The sequence below is a fragment of the Ambystoma mexicanum genome, chromosome 3q (genome assembly GCF_040938575.1).
Source record: "Ambystoma mexicanum isolate Mex_15411 chromosome 3q, UKY_AmexF1_1, whole genome shotgun sequence".
In the NCBI taxonomy this organism is placed as follows: Eukaryota; Metazoa; Chordata; class Amphibia; order Caudata; family Ambystomatidae; genus Ambystoma; species Ambystoma mexicanum.
The window spans coordinates 895997187-896021098 of NC_090926.1; the positions used below are offsets into that span (position 1 = coordinate 895997187).

The following is a 23912-nucleotide window of genomic DNA, read 5'->3' on the forward strand; positions in this document are numbered from 1 at the left end:
GTTTGTGCATGGTAGTATATCTTTTCCAGTAGTGAGTTGTGCTATTTTAGGCATCTGAAAGCTTTTTTTTTGGATGACTTGGCCTTCTTGACAAATCTTTTGATTATGTGCAGTCCTGACTGGACTGTTTTGGCTCACAGCAATCGCTGTCCACGGCACTCTCAGTATGTAAGGAAGACTTAGAGCCTGATGGGGTCCAGTCTTTTTCGTCCTTTTTCGATGAAGGCATGTAGAGTATTGGTAACCTTCTGCAAGACCTGCATAATGCTTACTAGTAGTGCAGGCACTGAGCTGTAGAAGATGGTAGTAACTTATACATGTCATATTTGTAGACTGCCTTGATCATGTAGGCTTTTAGGAAGCCAGCACTTTGCCAAAAGGAATAACAATTGAGATGAATGAAATGAATGTAATAAAAGTTATGAAATGTATTCCATCATCTTAGGTTGCTAGCAGATACTTGCTCTACTTGATTATATTTGAAAATTATATTTATAATTATATATATATAATATAATATATTTATAATTATAAATTGTCATTAGTGTTTTGCGTTTTCTGTGTTTTAAATTTTGTTTTCATTATGTTAATTTGACATCTTGCTCTTGGCAGTGTCCAGGTATTCAACTATTCTTGAATCTGAAAACTTTTTACTTGTATTTTCCAAAACAGGTTGCAAGAATTCCTAAGAGAGCTGTCGCATCGCGATCACAGTGAAAACCGTGAATTAGCGGAAATGCCACCTCCCCAGTCAAGACTTTTGCAATACCGCCAGACTCAACCTAGAAGTCCACCGGCACTCCCTTCCCCTTCATCTAACTCCAACCACAGTGGCCATTTCCCTAATTATACAGAAAACAGCAGAGACATTGAAATGCCAAGCACACCAGTGTTTCAGCAGCACCTGCCTCAGCTCTACAGTTCTCCTTATCCAATGCCATCTGGACATATAACCCCACCTCCCTTGAAGTATCTACAACCTGATGGCTCATGGACATATGCAAACCTGCAACAGAATCATTTAATGGGGCAGGGATTTCATTATGGCATGCCGCCATGGCAGCATAGACCACAACAGAACCCTTTTGTACAGTTGCAAAATCATCAACATCCTGTTGGTCAGGAGCCATTTCATCCACTGTCCTCTCGAGCAGTATCTGCTTCTTCGCTCCACAGCTTAGAAGAGGTAGGTTTTATATAGTGTATTTTGGTATGGTTATTTTGTGTAATGCTTCTGTGTATCAGCAGCAACTGTTATAACATCATATTGAACAACCTTGCTAGGAAACTTCAAGTATTCCTTGAAGTTCAATGATCCTGACATTGCAGTAGGTTTTTGTTGGTATTGGCCAAGGATACTGAAGACTTTTGTGTGGTACCTTTTGTGACCTGTTTTTCTCAATTTATAATCACTTTCTCCAAAGAGCAGCTATGATGTTGAACCCTCTGTGTTATGAAATATGCAGTTCTGAATTAGTAATTTAGCATTTGGAGTTGGTGTTATTGACTAAAGGTTCATTAAAGACTTCTAGTGCTGCTTAAGGAACACTGTAAGGCCAGAGGCATTGGACCTCCATACACAAATTCATCCCACACCTGCAACACAGAGTATGAAAGGGAATCTTAAGGTTCACATCAGAGTGCGGTGTTAGAACCCAGTATGGTGTAGTCTATCCTTTTTTGAAAAAATAAGATGACTTAAGCCTATGAAGTCCTAGAAAAAGCACCACTGTTGTATGGGAATCAGTTCCTGACAGGAATCCACCTACGTAACGGTGGCTATTTCTACTGCACACAAAGCAAACTGAATAATTTTAAGGGATACAATAACTCATGTCATCAACCTTGAAAGAATAAAATGCCAAGTGAGCCCTGTCTTGTTTTGAGCTTGTTACCTGCAGGCCTCTTGTCAGATAGCTATACCAGTGAGCTGTGTGCATTCCATTTGGGGGACTTGTAAAAGATGTGCCCATTAATGAAAATTTGCCGAAATTCAAGTGGGGGAAATAGAGAGGTGTGCTTTTTATTTTAATATCACTAAGCAAGATTTGTTAATGGGATAACCCTGTCCAAATATTAGAAAGGATAGCTATTGATACTGTTGTTGAATCATATTCATCTTGTTTTTGTTGAGGTTTGGCTGATTTTTATCTGGAAACATCTGTGTAGCTGTATTCTTACCATGTGGGTAGTCCAAGGAAGTTTACATAATTTCTGTTGTTAAATCACAGTGGCTGCACATTTTGTTCTGTACCCTCATCTTGTCGTGTCTGTTTTAACAATATTATCACAGTTCCAGTTGCCCATACTGTTATATTAAATCTGTAAATACCTCAGGGAAGGATGCTCTTCTGAATGCTCAGTTTCTTCTAATGCAATTGATTTCTCTCCTCTTATCATGTCTTTACTTTTCTATTTCTAACCAAGACTTTGTTATCAACCTTTTCCAGTGTCTGATTTGACAAATTATTACGTTATTACGTGAGAAGTATTTCTTTTGGCATGTTTATAAAATTGGCAAAAAAGGTTGTTTAAATCTTGCTTTAATGATTTGTTGATGTCCATTTCACATTCTTTCTTTGAAATGTCATCATCGTCTTAGTTCATTTCTACAAGTGCTAATTGTGCTTTCCATCTACACCATTGTCCTTTTAAATACTGTTGTGATTTCTTGGATCACTTCTCACAGTTCTTATATCAAGCTGTTTCAGACCACAAAGAGATTTCAGTATTCATAACACTCCCTTTCTTTGGTGTGTTGGCTAGGTTTAATGATTTATTAGTTACTTTTGAATTGGTAAAGTGAATGTCTACCCCAAAAAATTCAAATAGTATTGTTTTAGATTGTATAATCTCCCCTTTTGGAAAGATTGATACTAATTCCACTACTTTTGCCATCAACTGATCTGATAGATGTCATTCGTTTTACCATTTCATTTAACAACTTGTTCTCATTGGTCAATTCAAATTGCAAAATGGAACTAATTGCAATTAACTAATACTCTTATTGAAGTGTGTGTCTATAATATCTTCCTGTGTAAATAATGTTTGATGCAAATTGTCTGGCTTCTACTTACCATTATTCTATGACGAAACGTGTTGCCCAGTGTAATGAATCAGGAGTAAGACTCAGACACAGAGAGGTTGTGGTGGTTGTTATAAACTTTTATTAAAGTCAAAGTAGGGTTGGAGAAAGATCTTTCTCGCCCTAACACTGAGGAGGTTCCCTGCCGCAACAACGAAAGGATGTCGGTGTCAGAATGTCCAAGAGTTCTCCTTCCTGTGTCCAAAATCCCATCCTGGCCCTTACAAGCTAAACCTAACAAAAAGTGTAAAGGGAAAAAGTCTTTCAACTGGCCATCTGTAGTTTTCTTTAATGTTCCAACGGGTGCAAAAATAAACAAATATATATTTTTTTATTATTAAAATGATATTGTTTATTTCTAAACTTTTCATTTCTATACATTACATTGAAAATTGTTGTTAGGATGGATTTCTGAACTCTGACCTGGAGGGGCAGAGGTTCAGAAGGCCAGCCTAGTTTCTTGGAACAGGGTAACGTCTGGACAAGCCAGTCCAATCAGGGTAGCGATGGCGGCGGTCAAGACTAAGTCTCAAGAGTGGTGAGGGTGACTGAAAGACCTCAATGAGCACACAAAGCAAGGACACTTACAAATTACTACAGACAGGTGTTAGATTAAAAATATAGACACATTTATTACCAGGCCTTTGTAACATCGACCATAGCAGCGAATCACAATAATACTAAAGTAAACCAACACATCACAATCAATACAATATATATACAAGACCGAGGGGTCTAAGGAGTTGGAAGCACGAAATATGTCGACCATCTAGATGGGGAGGAAAACAGGCAGTGCAAGTAATCATTAGACCCAGTTCGACATCAGAAATGCACCTAACTAGGAGGCAGTCCAAGCCCTACGAAGAGAGGAGCCTTAGGCTCAATAGTACATGCACACGCTCGTGCCAATGGACAAAATAGGGTCTCTTCAAGGGTCTCTGACAGTTCAGGAAGCTGGATGAAGCGATGAACAATTCCCCACTACTCAAGCAAGACCTCCACTTGCGGGCAGAGGCAGGGTGAGAGCGTGGGATGGATCCGCTATTTCGCAACAGCGGTAGAAAAGTAATCGGTTCCTGCGCTAGGGGCCACCGGTTGGGGTATTGGACTACTCACCGGTCCCCGACGCAGGCAGACCCAGACTTCGCCAGTTCAGTTCACGTTGCTGGCAGGTTCGGATGCGACAATCGGGACGTCTCGACACCGTGTAGATTCCGCGGTATTAGGATTTAGGGTCGAGGGGGTCACAAATGCAGCGAACGTGCACAGGTCATTAGCACAGCAGGGCAACACGGCAACCGCGTTTACTCTGGTCCGGGCACGCTCGTCTCACTTAAGACCTGGGAATGCCAAGTGTACGAAATTTGGTGTGAGGGTGCCGTGGACACAGAGCTAGCAGTACGCCAAGTTTCAAGGGCTTCCCCGAAACGGCGGCGGTGACAGAGCAAACGTCCCGTGTAAGCTGGTTGGCCCAGGGACACTTCCGAAGAGGCTTACTTGCAGGGTTTGATGAAGGTGCCGAGAATAGTTGGTCCCACTATTCCAATGGGTCAAAGCGCCTTTGCAGACCTTCTAGGACGATCAGGTGCAGTGCGGTCTTGCAGGAGGACAGCAGGCTCAGGGTGCCAAACCTTCCAGCGGGTCACCAGCGGTTCCTCGACTCGGCTTCTTGTTGCAGGATACTTTGCTCCTTATCCCTTGTTCGGTGTGAACTCAGGAGATCGACATTCTAGTGGTGTTTTCGGCCTCCTCTTATCCAAAGTTCCCTTCATGCCAAAACAGAGAGGACCCAATGGGAGATCTGCTCACAAACACTCACTCCATACGTGGACCAATCGCGGACCACGGTGGTCCCAGGCATTCAGGACACTCCAGACTCTCTGGCACGCAGGATGTGTATTGGGAACAGACATCCCAGCCCACATCCTGGAGGCACACACACAAGGCATGCAGAAGCCTGTGAAAGCTTTGGGTTTCGCGGGAAAGTGCATGACCAAATAAGGACTGACCGGGTCGGCTCGACCTAGGGAAGGTGAATGGGCAAGATGGCCAAAGGACAGGACAAAGAACCGTGTGGCATGGCCATTTTGGAGCCAGGCCGCCTATGCGTGCCAAACGCGGTAAACGCGGATAATATCGCAAAAAAGGGTTCAAAACATAAAATAAACGATAGCTGCCACAAGTCCTGTCCGTGACACACCTGCACAGTTCATAAGTCCAGCGAGAGTTTCTAGGTCCTTTGGAATGACTAGAGACCCAAGAGTGCGGTAAAGTAAGTTACATTGCACTCTTGTTACATGTTGCACAAAAGCTGCAACATGAGGAAAGAACTAAGGGAAACAAAGTCTCCCAGTACTGACTGTCTAAAGGGCATGTCAGTTTCCCCATAAGAATTGAGCGAAAGCCCAGAGGAGTGCGGCGGAGGGCTACGCTTCTCTGGCAAAGGTTAGATCAGGGTGTAAAACAGCAGCAAAAAGTTTGGGGGTTGACACATGGAGGGAAAATTACATTCAAATATGAAATCTTTCCTAACAATTGTCAGTCTGTACATATAATACAATTTAAATGAAAAAGACGAGCAAAACAAAAAGGATAAATAAATAGTTCTTAATTCACTACATCCTCTTTGATAATATTTCTCCATAATTGAATAATCGTGTAAGTCAATTTCTTGTTATTGCCTAACAGTATTTGTTCCCATCTTTCCTTTACATTCAGCTGTAATGCGGTCAGCAAAAACATTCCACTGTACATTTTTCTTTTTTCTACCATTGTGACATGGAAAAGAGTTTCAATGTGTGTTTGTTTTTTGCAAAATCTACAGAAGGCTTGTGCGCTAGAAATCTGTTTGATTTTTAGCAACCATTCACGTGTGGGGAGCAAGTTGAAGCAAAGTCGCAGAAACAAGTCTCTGATATGCTTAGAAAGAGTTTCAGATAATTCGGAAGATGATTGATAGGCCTTATCTCCACATCACAGTTGAGATTCATATGATATTACATCTTTAGTTGGATTGTAAGGATCCAGTCATTATGCATTATTCTTTTCTTCCCGTGCTGTGGACGCTGGAGCAGCATTTCCATCGAGATGTCTGCCTTCTCAAGGTGTACTTCCATTTTGTTTTTCCAGTTGTTCAGTGTTTAACTGTTGCAGCATTAGTACGATGTATCTCATAGTACGATGTATCTCAATAGATGGGATATATTCGTCACTCATGATTTTCCAGTATATGTCAAGATGTTTCCACAATACGATGGATTGCAATGATTGTGTTGCAATTTTGTATCGAATCCTAGCCATGGGGAAGGACTATGGTAGAGCTCAAACCTTGCGCCAAAAGATGGCTTCTTTCTGTTGCCATATCTCTGTGTTTAGGTTTAGTATTGTTTCAGCACCATAAGCTAGGATTGCTACGACCTTTTGACGAAAAAAGGTTACAACTGGTTGCAATTAATATTTCCCATATTTTCTATGCAGAAAGGCTCCTTGTCTGGCTAGCACGTGGGCTTTGGATTTAAGGTGGATACTCCATTCAGCTTCAACTTTAGATTGATTAACCCAGTATTTGACTGTATTGACCTGTGTTAGTTTGTTATTCTGTAAAAACCAAGTAAATTGTGAGTTCATCCGCTTCTTCGTTAGTTGCATCATTTGTGTTTTCTTTGTGTTCATTTTTAGTTCGTTTAATGTCATATAGCTTTCCATTTGATCCAGACAGATTTATAAGCCCTGCTGCGTTTTATCAAACACCACAATATCAGCATACATCATCTTAAATAAATTATTAATGATCCTGCATGGTTTCATAGCTCTCAGAAAGAAGGGGAAAGGACTTTACTTCCCACGAGTTTTCAGATTTTTTTCAGCCCTGTAGCGCAGTTCCTTTCCTTGGCAAAATGGCAACTTTCCAATGAAGGGGGTATGATCCCGTTTCCCTAGCATCAACCACTCAAGGGTTCTTCCTCATCACTTGACTTACTCCACAGTTCCAGTTCTTTTACAACTTTTCCACTGACGTGGGGTATTGGATCCCTTCCCCTAGTTTTCACACTATTTTTTATCAGCATTTTTATAACAAGAAACAGACCTTTTCAACATATTACAAGCACTTATACCCCCCATTAGCAGATGGTCTAGGTCATCCCCTCCTCCCGTTGTCCAAATCAACTTTTATTCAATGGTGTTCATCTCCTTTGTCACGGTCTCAGAATCAAGTCTTATATTTTGTCTGTATGCATCTCTTTTCGGCTCCCTTCCGAGGCTGTCCCTCCGCTTCTCCTCACCACACTTTCCCTTTCCACTCCCAGCACACTGCAGATTGCTTTACTAGTCGCCCTCCCCCAACCCCCATTTATCCGATAAAGCGGACCACTCAATCCGGAATCCCTCCATTGTATCATTCACCACCGCAGTGAGTTTTTCCATGACCATCATGTTTTGAACTTTCCCTTCTCACATCACTTTCGTGGGGAGCGTCCCGCTTTTTCAACATTGGGCGATGGCCAGTCTTCCCGCTCTCAACATAGCTTCCCACATCCTAGGAAGTCTATACTCCTCCCTATCTTTTTGCGGGAGCCCTAGCAATAGTTGCAGTGGGTGTAGGTCCAGCCCAATCCCTGTCACCTTTTCCATCCAGCTCAACACCTCTTTCCAGAAAAATCTGTACATTGGGTCATTGCCCCCACATATGGGCCAGGGTCCGATGGTTCCCACAGCCCCTAGGGCACAGCAGCGATGCTCCCGGAAACATCTTTGACAGTCCTTGTGCCATCCCATTTGTAATTTAAAATTGTTGTATGGTGGAGTAGATCAAATCACCCTGAAAGACCACCTTATATATGCAAGCCCATTCCTCCTCTGAAATGTCTTCATCTACTAGCTCCACCCATTATCTCTGGAAAGTTTGCCTCCCCTCTAGGCAGGTTTCGTTCATTGCTTTGTATAGTTTGGACAATATACCCTTTCTCGTCACGGATTGATCTACAACTTTTTTCACAGGTGTTAGTACCCTTGCCGCCCCTGCCCCCGGCTTTGGATCCGTCAAGATGCCCTTAATATGAATAAACTCTAATATCGAAATTGTGTCCCCACCCCAATACATCCTGCACCTTTTCCCAGTCTTGGAAGTTCCCATCCTCAAAGAATTGTCCCACCCTCTCAAGCCCCATGTCCGACCACCTTTGTGAGTTCTGAAATCCCTTGCGCCCCAACTCGAACAGCGGCCCCCTTTATTGAAGCCATGGGAGAGGGCCATGAAGTATAACTACGTGCGTCCCCAGAGTCCCGCCAAACCGACCAAAAAACTTGTGTGGGCTGGGACCACAAGCATTCTGGTATTGCTCTGGCCGTGGACCAGAAGTAGTCCCTGATCTTCAAGGCGTGCGCTATAAGATCTCCAAGTAGGGTCCAATAGGTCCTCAGATCTTCCCACATGTGTTCCAGCATTCCCCTGATTTGGGCCGCCCTATAATATAGGAGGATATCCAGCAGGAACCCAAAACCGCCCTTATCCCTTCGTAGGGTAACATTTTCATCTTTATCCTTTGGGTTTTATTTCCCCTTTATAAATCTACAGCGCTCCCCTGTGACTTCTAAAAAAAAAACTTGGCCGGGAGTTGGCTCAGGGTGGATGCGAATACATATAGCAGCCTGGGAAGGACATTCATTTTTATGGAGGTCATCGTCCCATACCACGTAAGTATTAACGGGGACAACCACTTAAGATCAACCATGAGTTGTGCACGAAAGGGATTATAGATGGTCTCCACCATCTCACTCAGATTCCTTATTACCATTATGCCCATATATCATATCCCTTTCTGATTAACCTTCATACCCATGTAGCTGTCAGTGGCTAGTAGGAGTGGGCTCTGTGCCAGTAGCGGCAAGATCACAGGATTTCCCACGTTCATTTTGAGACCCGAAAGACGGCCATACTCATCTATTTGTGCCATAAGCGCTGGGAGGGAGACTTGTACATTCGTCAGATAGGCCAGTATGTCATTGACTTTTATTGCAATCGCCAGCGGCTCCAGGGCGTACAGGAACGGGGAAAGGGAACATCACTGCCTGGTCCCCCTCAAAAGTTCAAATACCTCAGTAAGCCCCCCATTTATCCAGACCCTAGCCCTTGACTTATTACATAGTGCGGAGACCCACTGCGAAAATTGGCCCCCCAGTGTCATCTTTGCCAGCATCTTCATCCTGAATGGCCACTCTAAGAGGGCGCTAGAGAGCCCAACCAAGGTGGACGCTCACCCGTGAGCTCTGCGCAGAGCTCCCATTAATCCTGCGAAATCGAGGGCCTGAAGTGGGTGATACCTCCCTCTGTTAATAGCATTCACTACATAAAGCCTCATTGCTAACGTCAGAGTGTTTACATCGCTACTGGGGGACTTGCCGGAGCGGTACTCGAGGAGCAGTCCCCACACGAGAGGGAAGCTCTGCTCCAGACGGTGCACCATCACACGAACAGCAGCTGGGAGCCGATGCATGCTACCGTTGAGGAACCACGCGAGACGAGTCCTAATCAACAAAACATATCCGGTAGTTAACAGCGGAGGGGGAGCGTCTGTGGGGCACCCCTGACTGGCGACCCAGACCCCCAGCGCACAAGGAGCTGCCCCACTTGCTCGGTCCAACACCAGGATCCTGCCAGCACTCAACCACCCCAACTGAGCATCAGAAGGAGGTGAGGATCCCTGCACTCGGGTGGTGCCTCCACCTGCCCCTTGTGCAGTAGGTGGGGTGCCGTGCCCGAGAGGGGGAGAGAGGAGAAGAGCCTGCCCTGAGACTTGGCTATCATACGAGCCAGCCCGATGCACGTTGCGTTGGTCCCATCGCCCGTCCTGAGACTCCTCCGACTACGGGGCTGAAACCAATGTTGCTCTCCGGTGGCACCTCCAGCGGACACCAAACATCAGATTTCCCAGCATGAGCCGAGAACAGCCCCTGGGAGAGACTTCCCCACTACACCTACTCGCCCTAAACGCTCTACTAAAGGGGAGGAAAGTGTATGGTACACAGCGGCATCCAGGCAACTGGACACAGTCCTCGGCTGGTGGCCGTGCCTGCCCGCCCCCCCCCCCCCAATAACGCACCAGGTCGTTAACACTGGAAGCGGGGCAGTTCCAGGGACACGGCTACGCTGCATCTGAAAGGGAGAAGTGTCATCCTACCCTGAACTTACTGATCCAAGCGAGGCGCCACCATACATTCACCAGAAGGAACAACAACAGCCTCTGAGACCGCGTTTTGAGACGAGGGAACTATAGCGCCGGCTCCCTGCACTCCAACACATACCCCCAGAGCGGGTGCAGGGGCCAGCCGGAGAAGACATCACTCACCCCGGCCCTTCTGGGCCTCATACCCAGGAGGGGAGAACCAGCGACACATTGCAACTTTCTGCACCCTGACCCCTGCTTTGGGGCTGGCGCCTGTGACCAGGCGCGGCGCCCAGCCTCTACGGAGCACATCAATCTGACAATGCCGGAGTCGGGAGTGAACAGGAGGAGCCCCCCGGAGCACTTCACATGGTCGCAACCCCCACGCAGAGTGCCTGGAGAACTACCTGCACAGCCCAGGAGCGCCCCCCCAGCCCGCTGTGCACAGCGAACCAGGGGTAGGGTAACTCAATGAGACCACCAATTATAAACATACCCAACAGAATCCAGGTTACAACCATGCCAATGAGAACGAGGCGGTCCCCGGTAGCCCGAGCACGGCCCAGCAAGCCGCACCCCTCATCATCACTGACTTCTCTAACGCACCGCGGCTCATACTTCAGCCAGACTGCCAGCCAGCGGGAGAGCAGCACCGTGGCAGCCAAACTTTGGACCAGGTAGGTGGAGGGTTCTACTTTCATCGTTGCCTCCAATGGCCCACCCTGCCTCACGAAGTACACAGCCACACCAGCGCCCATCACTCCATCTCTACCGGCAATTTTCCCGGCGCTCCCCCGTGTGTGCTCCGGTGCCACTGGCGGTCTCGACGTGTGCTGTCGACCCCAACAATGAGGCTCGGGAACCGTAAGCCACCTACACCACAGACTCCTTGAGCACCATCCCCATTGAGGCACAGCCTGCCGCCAGGTTACACAGGCCCACTCACCAACCGGCCCGACCAACTCCTGTCATAATCATAAGCACAAAAGCCGGGAGGACACACCAACTAGAATACGGCTACAGAAAACACACAAACTGGCTGGAGTGTGGTGGCAATAGTTGTCAGCCAGCAATCACTAACCATAATCAACTAGAACACAAACGTTCAGTGCATCAGCACCAGCTGCGGTGCCCCAGTGAACCCAATGAAATGAACTGGCAACTTGTTCTAGGTTACTGGAGCACTCTCTCAGCAGATTGCCCTTGTCTCAACCAACCCTCCCCTCTCGGAGATAACGAACACATCTGCGGCCAAACAAGCCGACAATCGCCGAACCGGACATTACCTACCCGCGGGCTCCAACAATTATCGATACAGAGTGACCGAAGTTCCCTCCCGCCTTCCTGAATCACAAGCTCTGCAACAAACTTGGCATTGGTCCACCAAACCCAGAGGCCACAGTATCTCCCAGCCCCAAACCACAAGACACTCATCTAGGTCCACAGATCCTGACACCGAGCTGTGGCACCCCGCACACCATCAGCCGGAGAGTCTCCAACACCAACGTGACTCTGCACACATCGACGGCACCCTAAGGGCTCATCATAACTGCCTCTCTGCCCCTTTCCCTAGGCACGAACAACCCAGCATGGGCAAGTCTGACAAATCCCAAAGGAAGCTGAACTTCGAACCGGGAACCATAGTCAAGACAACCAAATCGCATACCCAATCAGCTTCCCTCACATCAGCGACGGAGCAAGAAGAAGAGTTGACCCAAGCCCTGGCCGTCGACATCAGAGAAATCCTACTTGACCTCAAAGCTGGCATAGGCAACCTCGACTCCAAACTCGATGCCATGTCGTCAAAATTTGACTTACTACAACACCGGCTCGATAAACACAGCGACAGACTAGACTCTCTGGAACAGAGATTCTCAGACCTGGACGAAAGCAGTGCAATGCTGGCGACTAAAGTGGCAGCATTAAAAGTCCAAATGGAAGCGGTGGCCGCAAAAAATGAAGACCTTGAAGCGAGGTCCCGCCACAACAATATAAGGCTGGTGGGTGTGAGAGAGCGACAAATACCTCTGAAAATGGAGGACTTTGTCGAAAACATGTGCTGGGAACTGTTCAGAGCATCAGCGCTGTTTCAACTATTCCTTGTTGAAAGGGCCCATCTGGTACCGACCACCCGCCCGATCCCAGGCACTGACCCTTGCCCCATCCTTGCAAGGCTGCTTAACTTTAAGAACAGAAAGGTGAATTACAATTCGATGGCGATAATATCCAACTTTAACCTGACTTTGCACCAGCCGTCCAGGTCTCACTGCGATCCTTCGCTGGAGTAAAGCACCACCTACAAGATGGTCAAATGCAGTACTCTGTTATTCCCCGCAAAACTGAGGATCCAAGATGATGGGAAGACCAATTCTTCAACTCTCCGGAGGAAGCGAACACCTTACTGGCCAGACTTAGCTGCTGCCCCTAGGCAATAACCCGAGACCGGCGAGAAGAGAGCAGGACAGGAGGAATCTACTGTGAAGACGCCAAGCAGGAGGGACGCACCACAAAGCACTTTGACCCCTGTGACATGGATTAAAGCGCAGCACCGCCAACCACAAAACGTCACACTACCACACCTCGCATCCCATGTCAGAGGCCTAACACGCACTATCCCACACTCATGCACAACCAAATAGCTTGTTGTTGGAAGCTACTGAATTTGGATGGGCACTAGCACCCCAAGCTCAGCGCTCTTCATTATTTTCCAGTTGGGGGTGGGGGGTTTCTGAACGGTTTGTTGGGGGTTGCACGTGGAGAGGGAGGAGGGCCGGCAACCCGGTTGCTGACTTCACTAGGTAGGAAGCACTATGTAGAATATGGAACGTTTGTTCAGGGATGCGCCGTGAATGAGCCCGCCCACTGCCGAACAACCCCTGTGGTTAATATTTCACAGTTAACGAACATGCAGACAAAATGTCAAGATGCTACCCAGACAGCTACACACATCCGTTACATTAATAACTATCCCCTTCCCCAATCAAGTTAGCAACTAAGAGCATTAGAGGAGGCAATAACCCGACCAAAACCTGGGACCCGGAAGGTGTCCCAATACCTCAAGAGACACAATATCACAATCAAACCTCCCTCGATACGTTGGAATCCCAAATGGATCGGAGGCTTGCAGATATGGAATCTAGAGAAGAGGAGTTTTGCCTGCAAATGGACGATATCGTGACAGGCGTAATAACTTGAGGATCTTTGGGATACCGACCCGAGAAGGAGAAACGGAACAGGATTTGAAAAAAAACACTCCACGCAATTCTAAAAACTCTATTTGACGACACAGAGGATGAACCCAAGATCGACCGTATATGTAGGGCAGGCGGGGGACTCCTGGGGGTCCGAAGACGGTGTTGGTGAGATTCTGTAATTACGCTGACAAAGCGAGAACCCCTCAACTCCTTCTCGACACAGCAAGAGTGATGATTTTTCAAGACCTATCCTCGCTCACCCTGGCCATGCAGAGAATGTACATGCCCTTGACCAAGTGGCTTCAAGAAAAGGGTGTCCGATATTGTTGGGGGTACCCATTCTCCCTCACGTTTGAGTGGGAGGGAAACACCGCCCGACTGCGAACTGAAAAAGACATACGGACCTGATGGGTAGCCAGGCCAACGAACAAAACCCAGGAGAGGGACTCCACAAAGACCGTCAATGGAGACTCCAAGGACCAAGACATAAGAAAATCCTGGGATCCAGGAAATATTGGAGGATGAATGCCTCACAGGGGGCGGAACTCTGATGGAGACAGACACTGAACAGCAGGAGCCAATAGATATGCTACCATAGTGGTCATCTGGGTCGTGGGAAGGGATGATCGCTGGAGATGTCTGAAACCTAAAAGTGGTGCATAGCGAACGACATCCCCCATGCTCCGAAGGTAATAGGAGAGGTGCTGGACCCGACCTGGCCCAGCCCTGACACTCTTGGTCAAATGCTTGATTTCGGGGATGTTAACTCTGAAACAAATGCAAAGGGTCAAATGGTTTTGGTGACGGGGCACAGGAGGGCTCATGGTTTGATATGGTGTTTGAAGTTAGGACCGTGGGTTGCACAATCCGCACTCGTGATCCTGGACTGGCTAGGTGACAATAACCCAGCTAGGTCGGATGCCGCAGGTGTTAGGAAAGGGGGGAGGGGGGATTGACATGGCGAAAGGGATTGGGCTGAGTCAAAGAAGTTTCAAGACAGGTTGAAGGGAACAAAGAATTTGTTAAGCAACTGCTGTATGGGGCCTCCGTACAAAAAGAATAGATGGCGAAGGTGCAATGACAGCGCTGCCTTCAGATAGTAGGCCTGGGTTGCTCAGGGTTGGCACGCTTAATGTAAAAAGATTAAACTCGCCGAATAAGAGATCACTGGTGTGCAGGGAATTCAAGAGAGCACACCTGGATGTGCTCTTCCTCCAAGAAACCAAGTATATACGGGAGGGATGAATGCAAAGTTTTGTATTCCAGAGTGGGCACCGAATACTGGGGCTCTGGTCCCCTGAGAAAGGTGGGTGTAGGTGTAGTTGTGAGGAAAAGGCTCAATTTTGAGATTACCAAGAGCTGGAGTGTACGGAAGGGAGGGCCATTCTCCATTCTAGTGGTTGGTAGAATACACAAAACCACCCTTACTCTAGCCATGCCATATTCCCCCAATACTGGTCAATCCCGCTTTCTGAAGCATACAGTTCCGAAGATAATGTTGGAAGCAGCAGGGCATGTTATTTTAGGGAGGGACTTTAATTTGTGGGCAGATTCCACTTTTGACAGACAGGCAGGCAACCCAGATACCGGCCCGCCGCCGGATGGTGGCCGCGCGGATGTGATTGAAATGATGCGAGTATATGGTTTGCAAGATGCCTGGCGTAACTTACACCCCAAAGAAAAAGGGTTCACTTTCTACTCAGCTCCACACTTTACATATACTAGGATTGATTACCTGTATCTAACAAAGGATATAAGTGAGGTCACGAACACAGCTGATATTGTACCAATCTCATGGTCAGACCATGACCTAGTCACGGTAGGCATCAGACTAGATGCCCTAACACACAAAAATACAAAATGGCGATGTAATGAATCTCTGTGGAAGGACCCAATCTTTCGTACAGAGATGGCCCGCGAAATCGAAGAATACTTTGAGACAAACGACACGGGAGAGGGATCTAAGAGAACGGTGTGGGAGGCCGGGAAAGCAATGTGGAGAGGTGTACTGATTAAAGAAGGGGCAGCGAAGAAGAGGGAGAGGGCCATAATAGAAAACAGATTAAGGAGATTGCCCAACTAAACGCAGCATGGAACACCAAAGAGGACAGGGCAGAAGAAGTTGCTGAAGCAGTGCTGAAAAGAGGAGTTAAGATGCTTAGAGGAAGGTCTGGTGATATATAAACTTCTGTTTCAAATGGATTGTCTCCTCCAACGTATTCCACATCTCTAACATCTTTGACATGTAATGTCCACAGCTGTGCACTTAGGAAACTTTTTTTGGCAGAGGGCGTCCTGGTCGGGTCTATGTCCCTTGAAGGCCACCGTCGAGGGCGATGTCACCGGATGTTATAAATAGGATCCACAGCACCCGTAGCCTCAGTTCCATTTTTTCTGCAAACGTGTTTGCTTCGGAGACTCCGCACGCCTCATGTATTCCTTGTTAATATGTCTTCTTCTTCAACCCCTCCGACTCCACGGTCTGGATTCAAGACTTGCCGGGATTGCAAGTTGAAAACATCGATTACCGACCCGCATCGCATTTGTTTTTGGTGCTTGGTTGAGAGTCAAGACACCGATGACTGTTCCAAACGCCAGTCGCTAACTGCTAAGTCCTTGCAGGAGCGTGAGGGAAAGTTTCAAGTAGGTAGGGATTTGAAACCCAGTAAGTCCCGTAAATCTATGTCCACCGACAATTCGAGGGGCGACTCTCCGCGTCGGGAGGAGACCCGGGGGTCTCGGTCCCGGCATGGTTCCTGCCATTCGTCGAACTCGTCTCGGCATTCTAGGAAGCGCTGTCACTGGTCGCCTTCCCCGTCCTCGTTCCCCGAGGATGGAGCCGTGAGGAAAGTGGCTTGCCCGACAAAGTCCTCGACTCCGGAGGAATGGTCTGCCTTTAGGGAGCAGATGTTAGCGATTTTCAAATCACAGGGCACAGTTCCGGCCGCACCTTCTGATGAAGCTGGCAAGGAACGGTCTCGTACTGTGGCTCGCATGCCTTCGGGCTCGGGTCCTCGACGCGACGCTCATCGGGACCCTTCGAGGCCCCGTTCGGACAAGGCTCAGTATAGTCACAAGTGACATGCTTTTAGGTCTAGGACAGATTTTGAAGGAACTTTTGGGTTGATATCACTTAGAACCCCCGCGACCTGATTAAATGCAAACATTTGCACTGTCGCATTGGTGTGCCATAGAACGGAGACTTCGAGTTCCTCAACTCTGTTTGTTTAATTAGGAAACCAAGCTGCTGTGGTCACACCTTATTACTGCTTGAACGCGGGACGCGGCAATGATATTTGCAGTTGGGATTGATCTCCGTTATTACACTTCCAGTAATGATCAAGAGAAGTAAAGTTGGATAAGCCCTGATTTGAGAAAGGCACCTTGCCGAAACACGTGTAATCCATAGGGCAGATCAATTAAACTTCCTTATCACACAACAGCAATTGGACTTAGTCTCCAGCATAATTTTCTTTCTGGCGCAGTAATAAGGTGTGACCACAGCAACCTGGTTTCCTGCTTCTAGGTCCTCATCTCCAGCGAGACCGCCGAAACCTGGTAAGGGCGCAAGGTCTGCGTCCACTCCTTCAGATACCGATGTCGAAGCTTTGCCTTCGTTCCAGCCCTCTGCACCGTTATCGATGCCAAAGCTGTTGGCACTTTCGACGCCAAAGCCTTCGGCGCCCTCGACACCTTCAGGGCTTTTTGCCCGAAATTAACCGTTGGAGATCCCTGATATTGTGAATCCTCTTTGGAAGGCTACATCTAAGTCTGTGAGGCCGGTGGTGGACTCCAGACCCTCTTCTGTCCCAAGGCAGGGATTTTACCTCCCTCTGGATGACATGTATGAGGAGGAGGAGGGTTCAGACTTTGATATGGACCCTGTTGAGCCTTATGTGGCTCCTGTATTTTCTGGATTCAGGTGGGAACACACAGGAGTTAAATACTTGGGGATCCTGGTGTCCAAAAACCACGACAACCTTTTCAAAGATTGTTAGGGAGAATTCTCATTTTATGGCTAATTTCTCTCACCTAGTGAGTCCCTAAGCAGCTTTGCTGGATTTCTGGGGTTTATTTTTTCCACCTGGTAAGAGTGTGAGCCTTTTTCCCCACTCTTAAATGTGTTTTGCCATGTGTATTTCTACTTTTTGTGTGATCTTGGGCTCTGGAGCCACACCACTCCATGAGACCCACTTGTGTGTGTTACACAGCACCTTCAGTGCAGTGACACAGGGTTGTCTTTGAGACTTCCCACTGACTCCATTTTTCTGGGGCTGACTACTGTCCCCCGGAAACAGGTAAAGTTGCCATTAACTTTATATAGTCACTTTAAACTACAGACCCAGTACACCCCATCTTAAATGGAGTATTGGAAAGGGTTAGGTACTACCCCTTTTTGTCTGCCTCTCTGAGCTTTGTTTTGCTCTCTTAACATTAAGACTTGGCTGGTGGCAGTGGTATCTACCCTAACTTTTCTACCGCGATTATACTATATAAATGTGGTACTGTTTTAGGCTATTATATTAGCCTCAATCATAAACCTTCTTGACCAAATACTTTTTATTTTGGCTCTGGTAGGGTTTAGTCGCCATTTCATTTTGTTAAAGTCCTTCTTGTGTTTAACTTTTGCGCAAAACCGGATTTGCCTTCTTTGTTCGCCGACCTTTGGCGGCTTCTGTCCAGAAGCCCTCCTTTGGCATCTGGATGTCTAGGTGGGCTGAATGTGAGGGAGGGGTTTAGTCACCCCCTGCACAGGGTCTCCTTGGAGACCGAAGTCGCACTTTGTGTCAATTGGCTGAGGTGGTTATCATGGCCGGACAACCCCCCTGCTGAGTGATCGACAGCCAGGCTGTGTAAATGGGGGATTTTGGCATAAAAGGCAGGACTCTTGGGCTGGAAGTCAGTCGCCACTGGAACTGCAAAGAACCGAAGAGAAGCAGAGAAGAAGACGGCTGCTGCAACTACCGAGTCCCGGTGAAGCCCTGCTGCAGTCCTGAGCTATCTACCCTTCAACTAGAAGAGAAGATCCAGTCCGGAGTCTTTTTCACTTGAGCGTGGTGGGATCAACCAGCTCATCTTCCACAGCCAGAGGATCCTCTTCGTGGTCAAAATCGCTGCACACTGCTTTAGTGGTCCGGATAGCCATCTGAAGAGCCTCTCCTGTTTTAAAGGAGCTCACCTTTTATTCACTGTTATTTTTTCGCTGCTGCTGGCCTCATCCCTGGGTAGTGCAGATTGCTCCAGATGTCTTTCTTGTCTCCACGACTGAAGTCTACAGGAACTACCAGGAACAACTGCCGTGGCCCCAGCTTTTTTCAAGGAATAAGGTACTGTGTCCAACTTCGAGGAATTGGGGTGAACCCTTCTTCCTCACCAAAGGCTTGTCCTTTTCTTTCTTCCCTCTTATAACGTTTGCCTTCTTTCGTGACGATATCTAAGTACTCCTGGCAATCTCGAATCGTGAACTATACTAACCGTGTGATCCTCTGCAACAGAACCACTGTTACACTTGACACGGGCGCAGGCCTATTGACTTTTATCTACTGGTTGGAAGGTGTCCTCTGAGTCGATCTGCCTTGAGAAAAGTATTGCCTATGATTTGTATCCCCAATTTTCTTCTGTGAATTCAGGTGCTAAGTGTTTTTTTTCTTTTTGTCTCTATTGCATTGACTTTCATGCAAGTCCAAATTCGAATTTTCTCATTTGCATTAATTTTCATGCAACTCTGATTTTCCATTCACATATTTGTCAACAATGGAATTCTTTTTTAAGTCAAGGTCGATCTCATTTCTGCAACAAAATAAAATGATTTTGGAAATGTTACATTTCGCATTAACCAATAATATTTTCATGTTCAATAAAACTATCCACAGACTAGAGCAGGGTACGGCGATGGGGGCAACATTTGCTCCCTTACGCCAACCTGTTCATAGGACATTTTGAAATCAATCATGAGTGGCAACATTCAGCATTTAAAGAAAGATACATTGTATATTGGGGTCGTTACATCGACGATGCACTAATGATATGGAATGGAGACAAAAAAAACTTTCAAGACTACATTAGGTACCTGAACACAAATAACTATAACATTAAATTCACAGATAAAATAAAGTCAGAGAGTATTGAGTTTTTGGACCTACAAATCTACACAGATGGAGAAAAAATATTGACGGAGCTTTACATCAAACCCACTGCAGTAAATAAGATTCTACATGCTGAAAGCAACCACGTGAGACATATAATTAAGAACATACCCTATGGAGAAATATTGAGAACAAAACGGAACTGTAGTTCTAAAGACAAATGTGATGAACATGTATCAAATCTCAAAGAAAAATTCATACAGAGAGGCTACAAAACACAAGAAGTGGCTAGAGCAATAGGAAAAGCTGAAAAAATACCAAGAGCAAACTTGTTAAAAGACCAACCAAAATTTAAAAATAAAGAGACAAAAGTAGACTTAATTGCTACCTATAATAGTGAAGCATTTGTTCTAAATAAACTTCTGAAAAAACATTGGAATATTTTACAACCTGATGAAAGAATCAAACAAAGTATAGAAGTCAAACTAAGGATAATCTATCGAAGAGCACCTACTTTGAAACAAAAAATCAGCCCTAGTCATCTTAAAGAAGACAGAACTGAAAGTTTAAGTCAATTCCTAAAAGTGCCGTCACCGACAGGAACTCACAGCTGTGGAAATTGTGTAATATGTATTCAAATAGAGAATGGAACAAAGGAAATTATGCTACCAAATGGAAAATTCCAAAAGATTAAACAATACATAAACTGCAATACGAAATATGTAATTTATGCAATTACTTGCATCTGTGGGAAAAGATATGTTAGAAGTACCATCAGATCATTGAAAATCAGAATTCAAGAACATTTGAGAACCATCAAAAACAACGAATCCAAGATATCCAATGGCAACACATTTCAATCAAGAACACCAACTAGTTGAAATTAAAAAAAAATGTATTTCTTGGCCAAGAAAGAGTTGACGCACCTGAAAGAGGAGGAAATGGAGAACTCCTCTTAAGAATAAGAGAAGCAAAATGCATATGCATTCTGGACACGTGCCACGCTGGCCTTAATTCAGAACATGAGATGGCCTATTGGCTATAAAAGTTAGAAACTTTGTTCAATTGTCATTTAAAGCTTATATTGTACATTTACACTGATTACAATTGGAGTGAAAAAGTTATATATTTTGTGAATTGCTATCTATACTGTTGGTCCAGAAAATTATTATTTTTGTATATATACTAAAATCAGAAAAAATATGCTCACCCTATTTATAATTTTTTGTCCACATTTCTTAGAGATTATGTACTTTCATATTTCTTATATTTTTTATTACAATTTCTCATTTCTTTCATCTTATTTTGTTACTCTATTTATCTTTGAATCTTTTACAACTTCCTTACCCCAAACTAATGCTTCACCTAAAATATTCTTTTCTTCTGTCGCAAGATTGTCAAGAAGATTAAAATATGAATTCCTTTATTCTTTAAAAAAAAGTTGGCTGTATAACCATTACGAGGTAGCAAAAAGTATCAGCTTTTACAAACAAAAAAATACAGAATCCAAAATGGCTGTTTTCCCTTTTTCTAATACAAGTTGCCAATATAACCATTATGAGGTAGAAAAAGCTATTAGCCTTTCCAAAAAATATACATTTCAAAATGGCTGCCTGCCGTTTTTTGCATGACGTGTGACGTCATCGCGCTACGTTGCGTGATGACATCATACGTTACGCGACCGTGGGCTATATAAGTAAAGCGTTTCAGACACCAGAACAGCGCGGATCCTGGCGTGTTCTAAAGTCAACTGAACCAAGGAACAACCAAGATCACAAAGATAATTCAATTTGAGGAAATGCTTTTCTGGGAATTTCTTTCACCTGGTAAAATAGAGAGTTAGTATAGGAGATACTGGTAGTCCTGGTATCAGGGAAAGAAAGTAGTAGCCTCTTAAAGAAAATGGTATCTTTGACAAGCATGTGCATTTAGAATTGATGCATAATACAAACTTTAAGAATGGTTCTAAAAAATCTTTTTTCTTTCTTTTGCTTTAAACTATTTTCAGAAAAAAGTACTTTGAATTTTTTTGAAAAAGAGCGGGAAAATAAGAAAACAGTTAAATAAAATAAACATTGAAATTTAGAGAGATCTACACTTTCAGCAAGAAAGAATTCTAATTTAGGTGAGTCAACCGAACAGGTCACATAACCTGACGAGTTTATTCTCCCACCCCACCATCTCGATCACCCATTCTGACTTAATTACTGAGTCTCACTCTATTCTTCTTTCACACTTTCTCCTTAGTATCTCTCCTGAAGACCCACGGGTACATACCGTGGGGAAACACGTGTTGAGAGAATCAAAAGTGAATATACCGAAGTCAGTGTATTGGAGGAAAAAATTGACAAATATGTGAATGGAAAATCAGAGTTGCATGACAATTAATGCAAATGAGAAAATTCGAATTTGGACTTGCATGAAAGTCAATGCAATAGAGATAGAAATTGCCAATTGTGTAATGAAAATATGAGCAAGAATACATGAAAAAATAAATAAAATTTATGGAAAACTGCACATTTGTTATCAATTTTTCTTTTTTTTTACTTCCAGAAGCGCATCCAACAAAAGTGTTTTTTCAAAAAGAAAAAGTGTTCATGAGATTGCTGCAGTCGCAATATAAGTGCTTGGGGTACAGAATCTAGTTAAAAATATTCGCTTTTTTGACACACAACAGATATCGCTGTAATAGGTAAACAAAGCCGACAAGGACTGCAATCTGGTAAATCAGGTTCTAAGTGTGTTTGACTACGGTTACATCTCTTCCCGCGGGTATGCTTATCTTTAGTAAGACCGAACTGCCATTACTGTCAAAAAGTAATCCAATATGTACTCCCGGTAACGTCTTTGTTTCACAACACCGGTCTGTCAAATCCCCATGTACTCGCCTTGAATTTATCTACACAAGGGGAATTGCATGTGTGTAGTGTATTTGAAGTGTGGTTTTATTTTAATAGAAGTGAAGTGTTTTGTGAACAGATGGTTTAAAAATAAATGTACTTATATTTTTTTAACCAGAAACCTTGAGTCAGTGTTTGCTTGAGTCACAGTAATTGTAGTCCTTTGTGTAATGTCTACTACTGCTCATTTGCTCTTGAGATAAGTCTGGCTGCTCAGCTATTGCTACCACTCTTTCTGTGTAGTACAGGCTTGTACCAAAGGTGAAATTGTATTACTACTTGTAGTCTTAATCGGGAGTGTAGTCGAGACTCTGCGTAAAAATATCTAGGTGGAAGCACCTTCCACTTACACTATGGGACCGTGTCTCCATAGTAAAAATGGTTATTCTACCCAAACTACTTTACCTGTTTGTAAATTTCCCCTTACTTCTGACGCAGAAGTTCCTCCAACAATTACGGAGCCTAATCCTCGAGCTACTGGGCCAGCAAACCTGCGAGAGTGGCCTACACAACACGCACGCAACCCATTGCAAAAGAGGGCCTCGCACTACCGAACCTGGAGCGCTACTATTGGGTGGCCCAAGCCCAATTTCTAGGACATTGGTTCACCACACAGTTCATCAGACCCCCATGTGCAAATTGAACGGCCCATGATGACCCCCCAATCTTCTAGGCGCGGCCATTATAGGCGAAATCCAGATTTCGCCAACAACCCTGAACTTTGTACACTCCACCTATGCAGTATGGAAGCTGAGGTGTAATGTCCCAGTCAGATTCTCTCCCCTGCTCCCGGCGAGATTCATCCCAGGGATCCCACTCACTGTGGAAAAGGTATACCTTCAGTGGGTTGACAAACTCCGGATCGACACACTAGACGACCTATTCGTGGATGGGACCTTTTTTACACCCCAACAAGCACGAGAAATGGGAGCGGACCCAGCCCTCGACACATTCATATATATTTGTTTTCGCTTCACACTCCAATGCCTGCTCCCCCACATTCCCGACACAACCGCCCACATGGCAACTTCTACGTAGGGTGATTCAGACCCAGGGGAAAGCCAGATTAGTATCCCTCATCTATAAAAACCTCCTTGCAGACATCACTACGCAGCCGGCGGACCGCAAAGCGCAATGGGAAAAATCACTGGAGGTCACGATACCAGATGAACAGTGGGCCTACGTCCTATGGCAAACCCAAAAAGTATCCCTGAACTCGCGCTATAAGCAGATACACTTCAACTACCTACATCAAGTATACCGCACCCCAGCCAGACTACACAGCCAACAGCATCCGCAACTTGCGAACAGTGCTCCTGCAGCTGAATTCATACATATAGCCTGGGGCCTTCAGTCCAATAGACACTTCTGGAGGGAAGTACTAGACCAGACCTCAACAATCCTAGGCGAACAGCTGGGCCAGAGCCCGAAGGTCCCCATGCTGGGATACACGAAAGATATATCAACCTAAACAAGCAAACTGG

The 23912-nt window shown here is 45.4% G+C and overlaps 1 protein-coding gene across 9 annotated transcripts in view; it reads left to right on the forward strand.

Annotated features, from left to right (window-relative positions):
• HELZ (helicase with zinc finger) overlaps window positions 1–23912 on the forward strand; it is a 2743493-nt gene that overhangs the window by 2617947 nt on the left and 101634 nt on the right. For all 9 annotated transcript variants that reach the window (XM_069655034.1, XM_069655036.1, XM_069655035.1 and 6 more), the window contains one exon: window positions 673–1186. In XM_069655034.1, the coding sequence (XP_069511135.1) occupies window positions 673–1186 (514 nt within the window). The remainder of the gene's footprint in view (window positions 1–672; window positions 1187–23912) is intronic.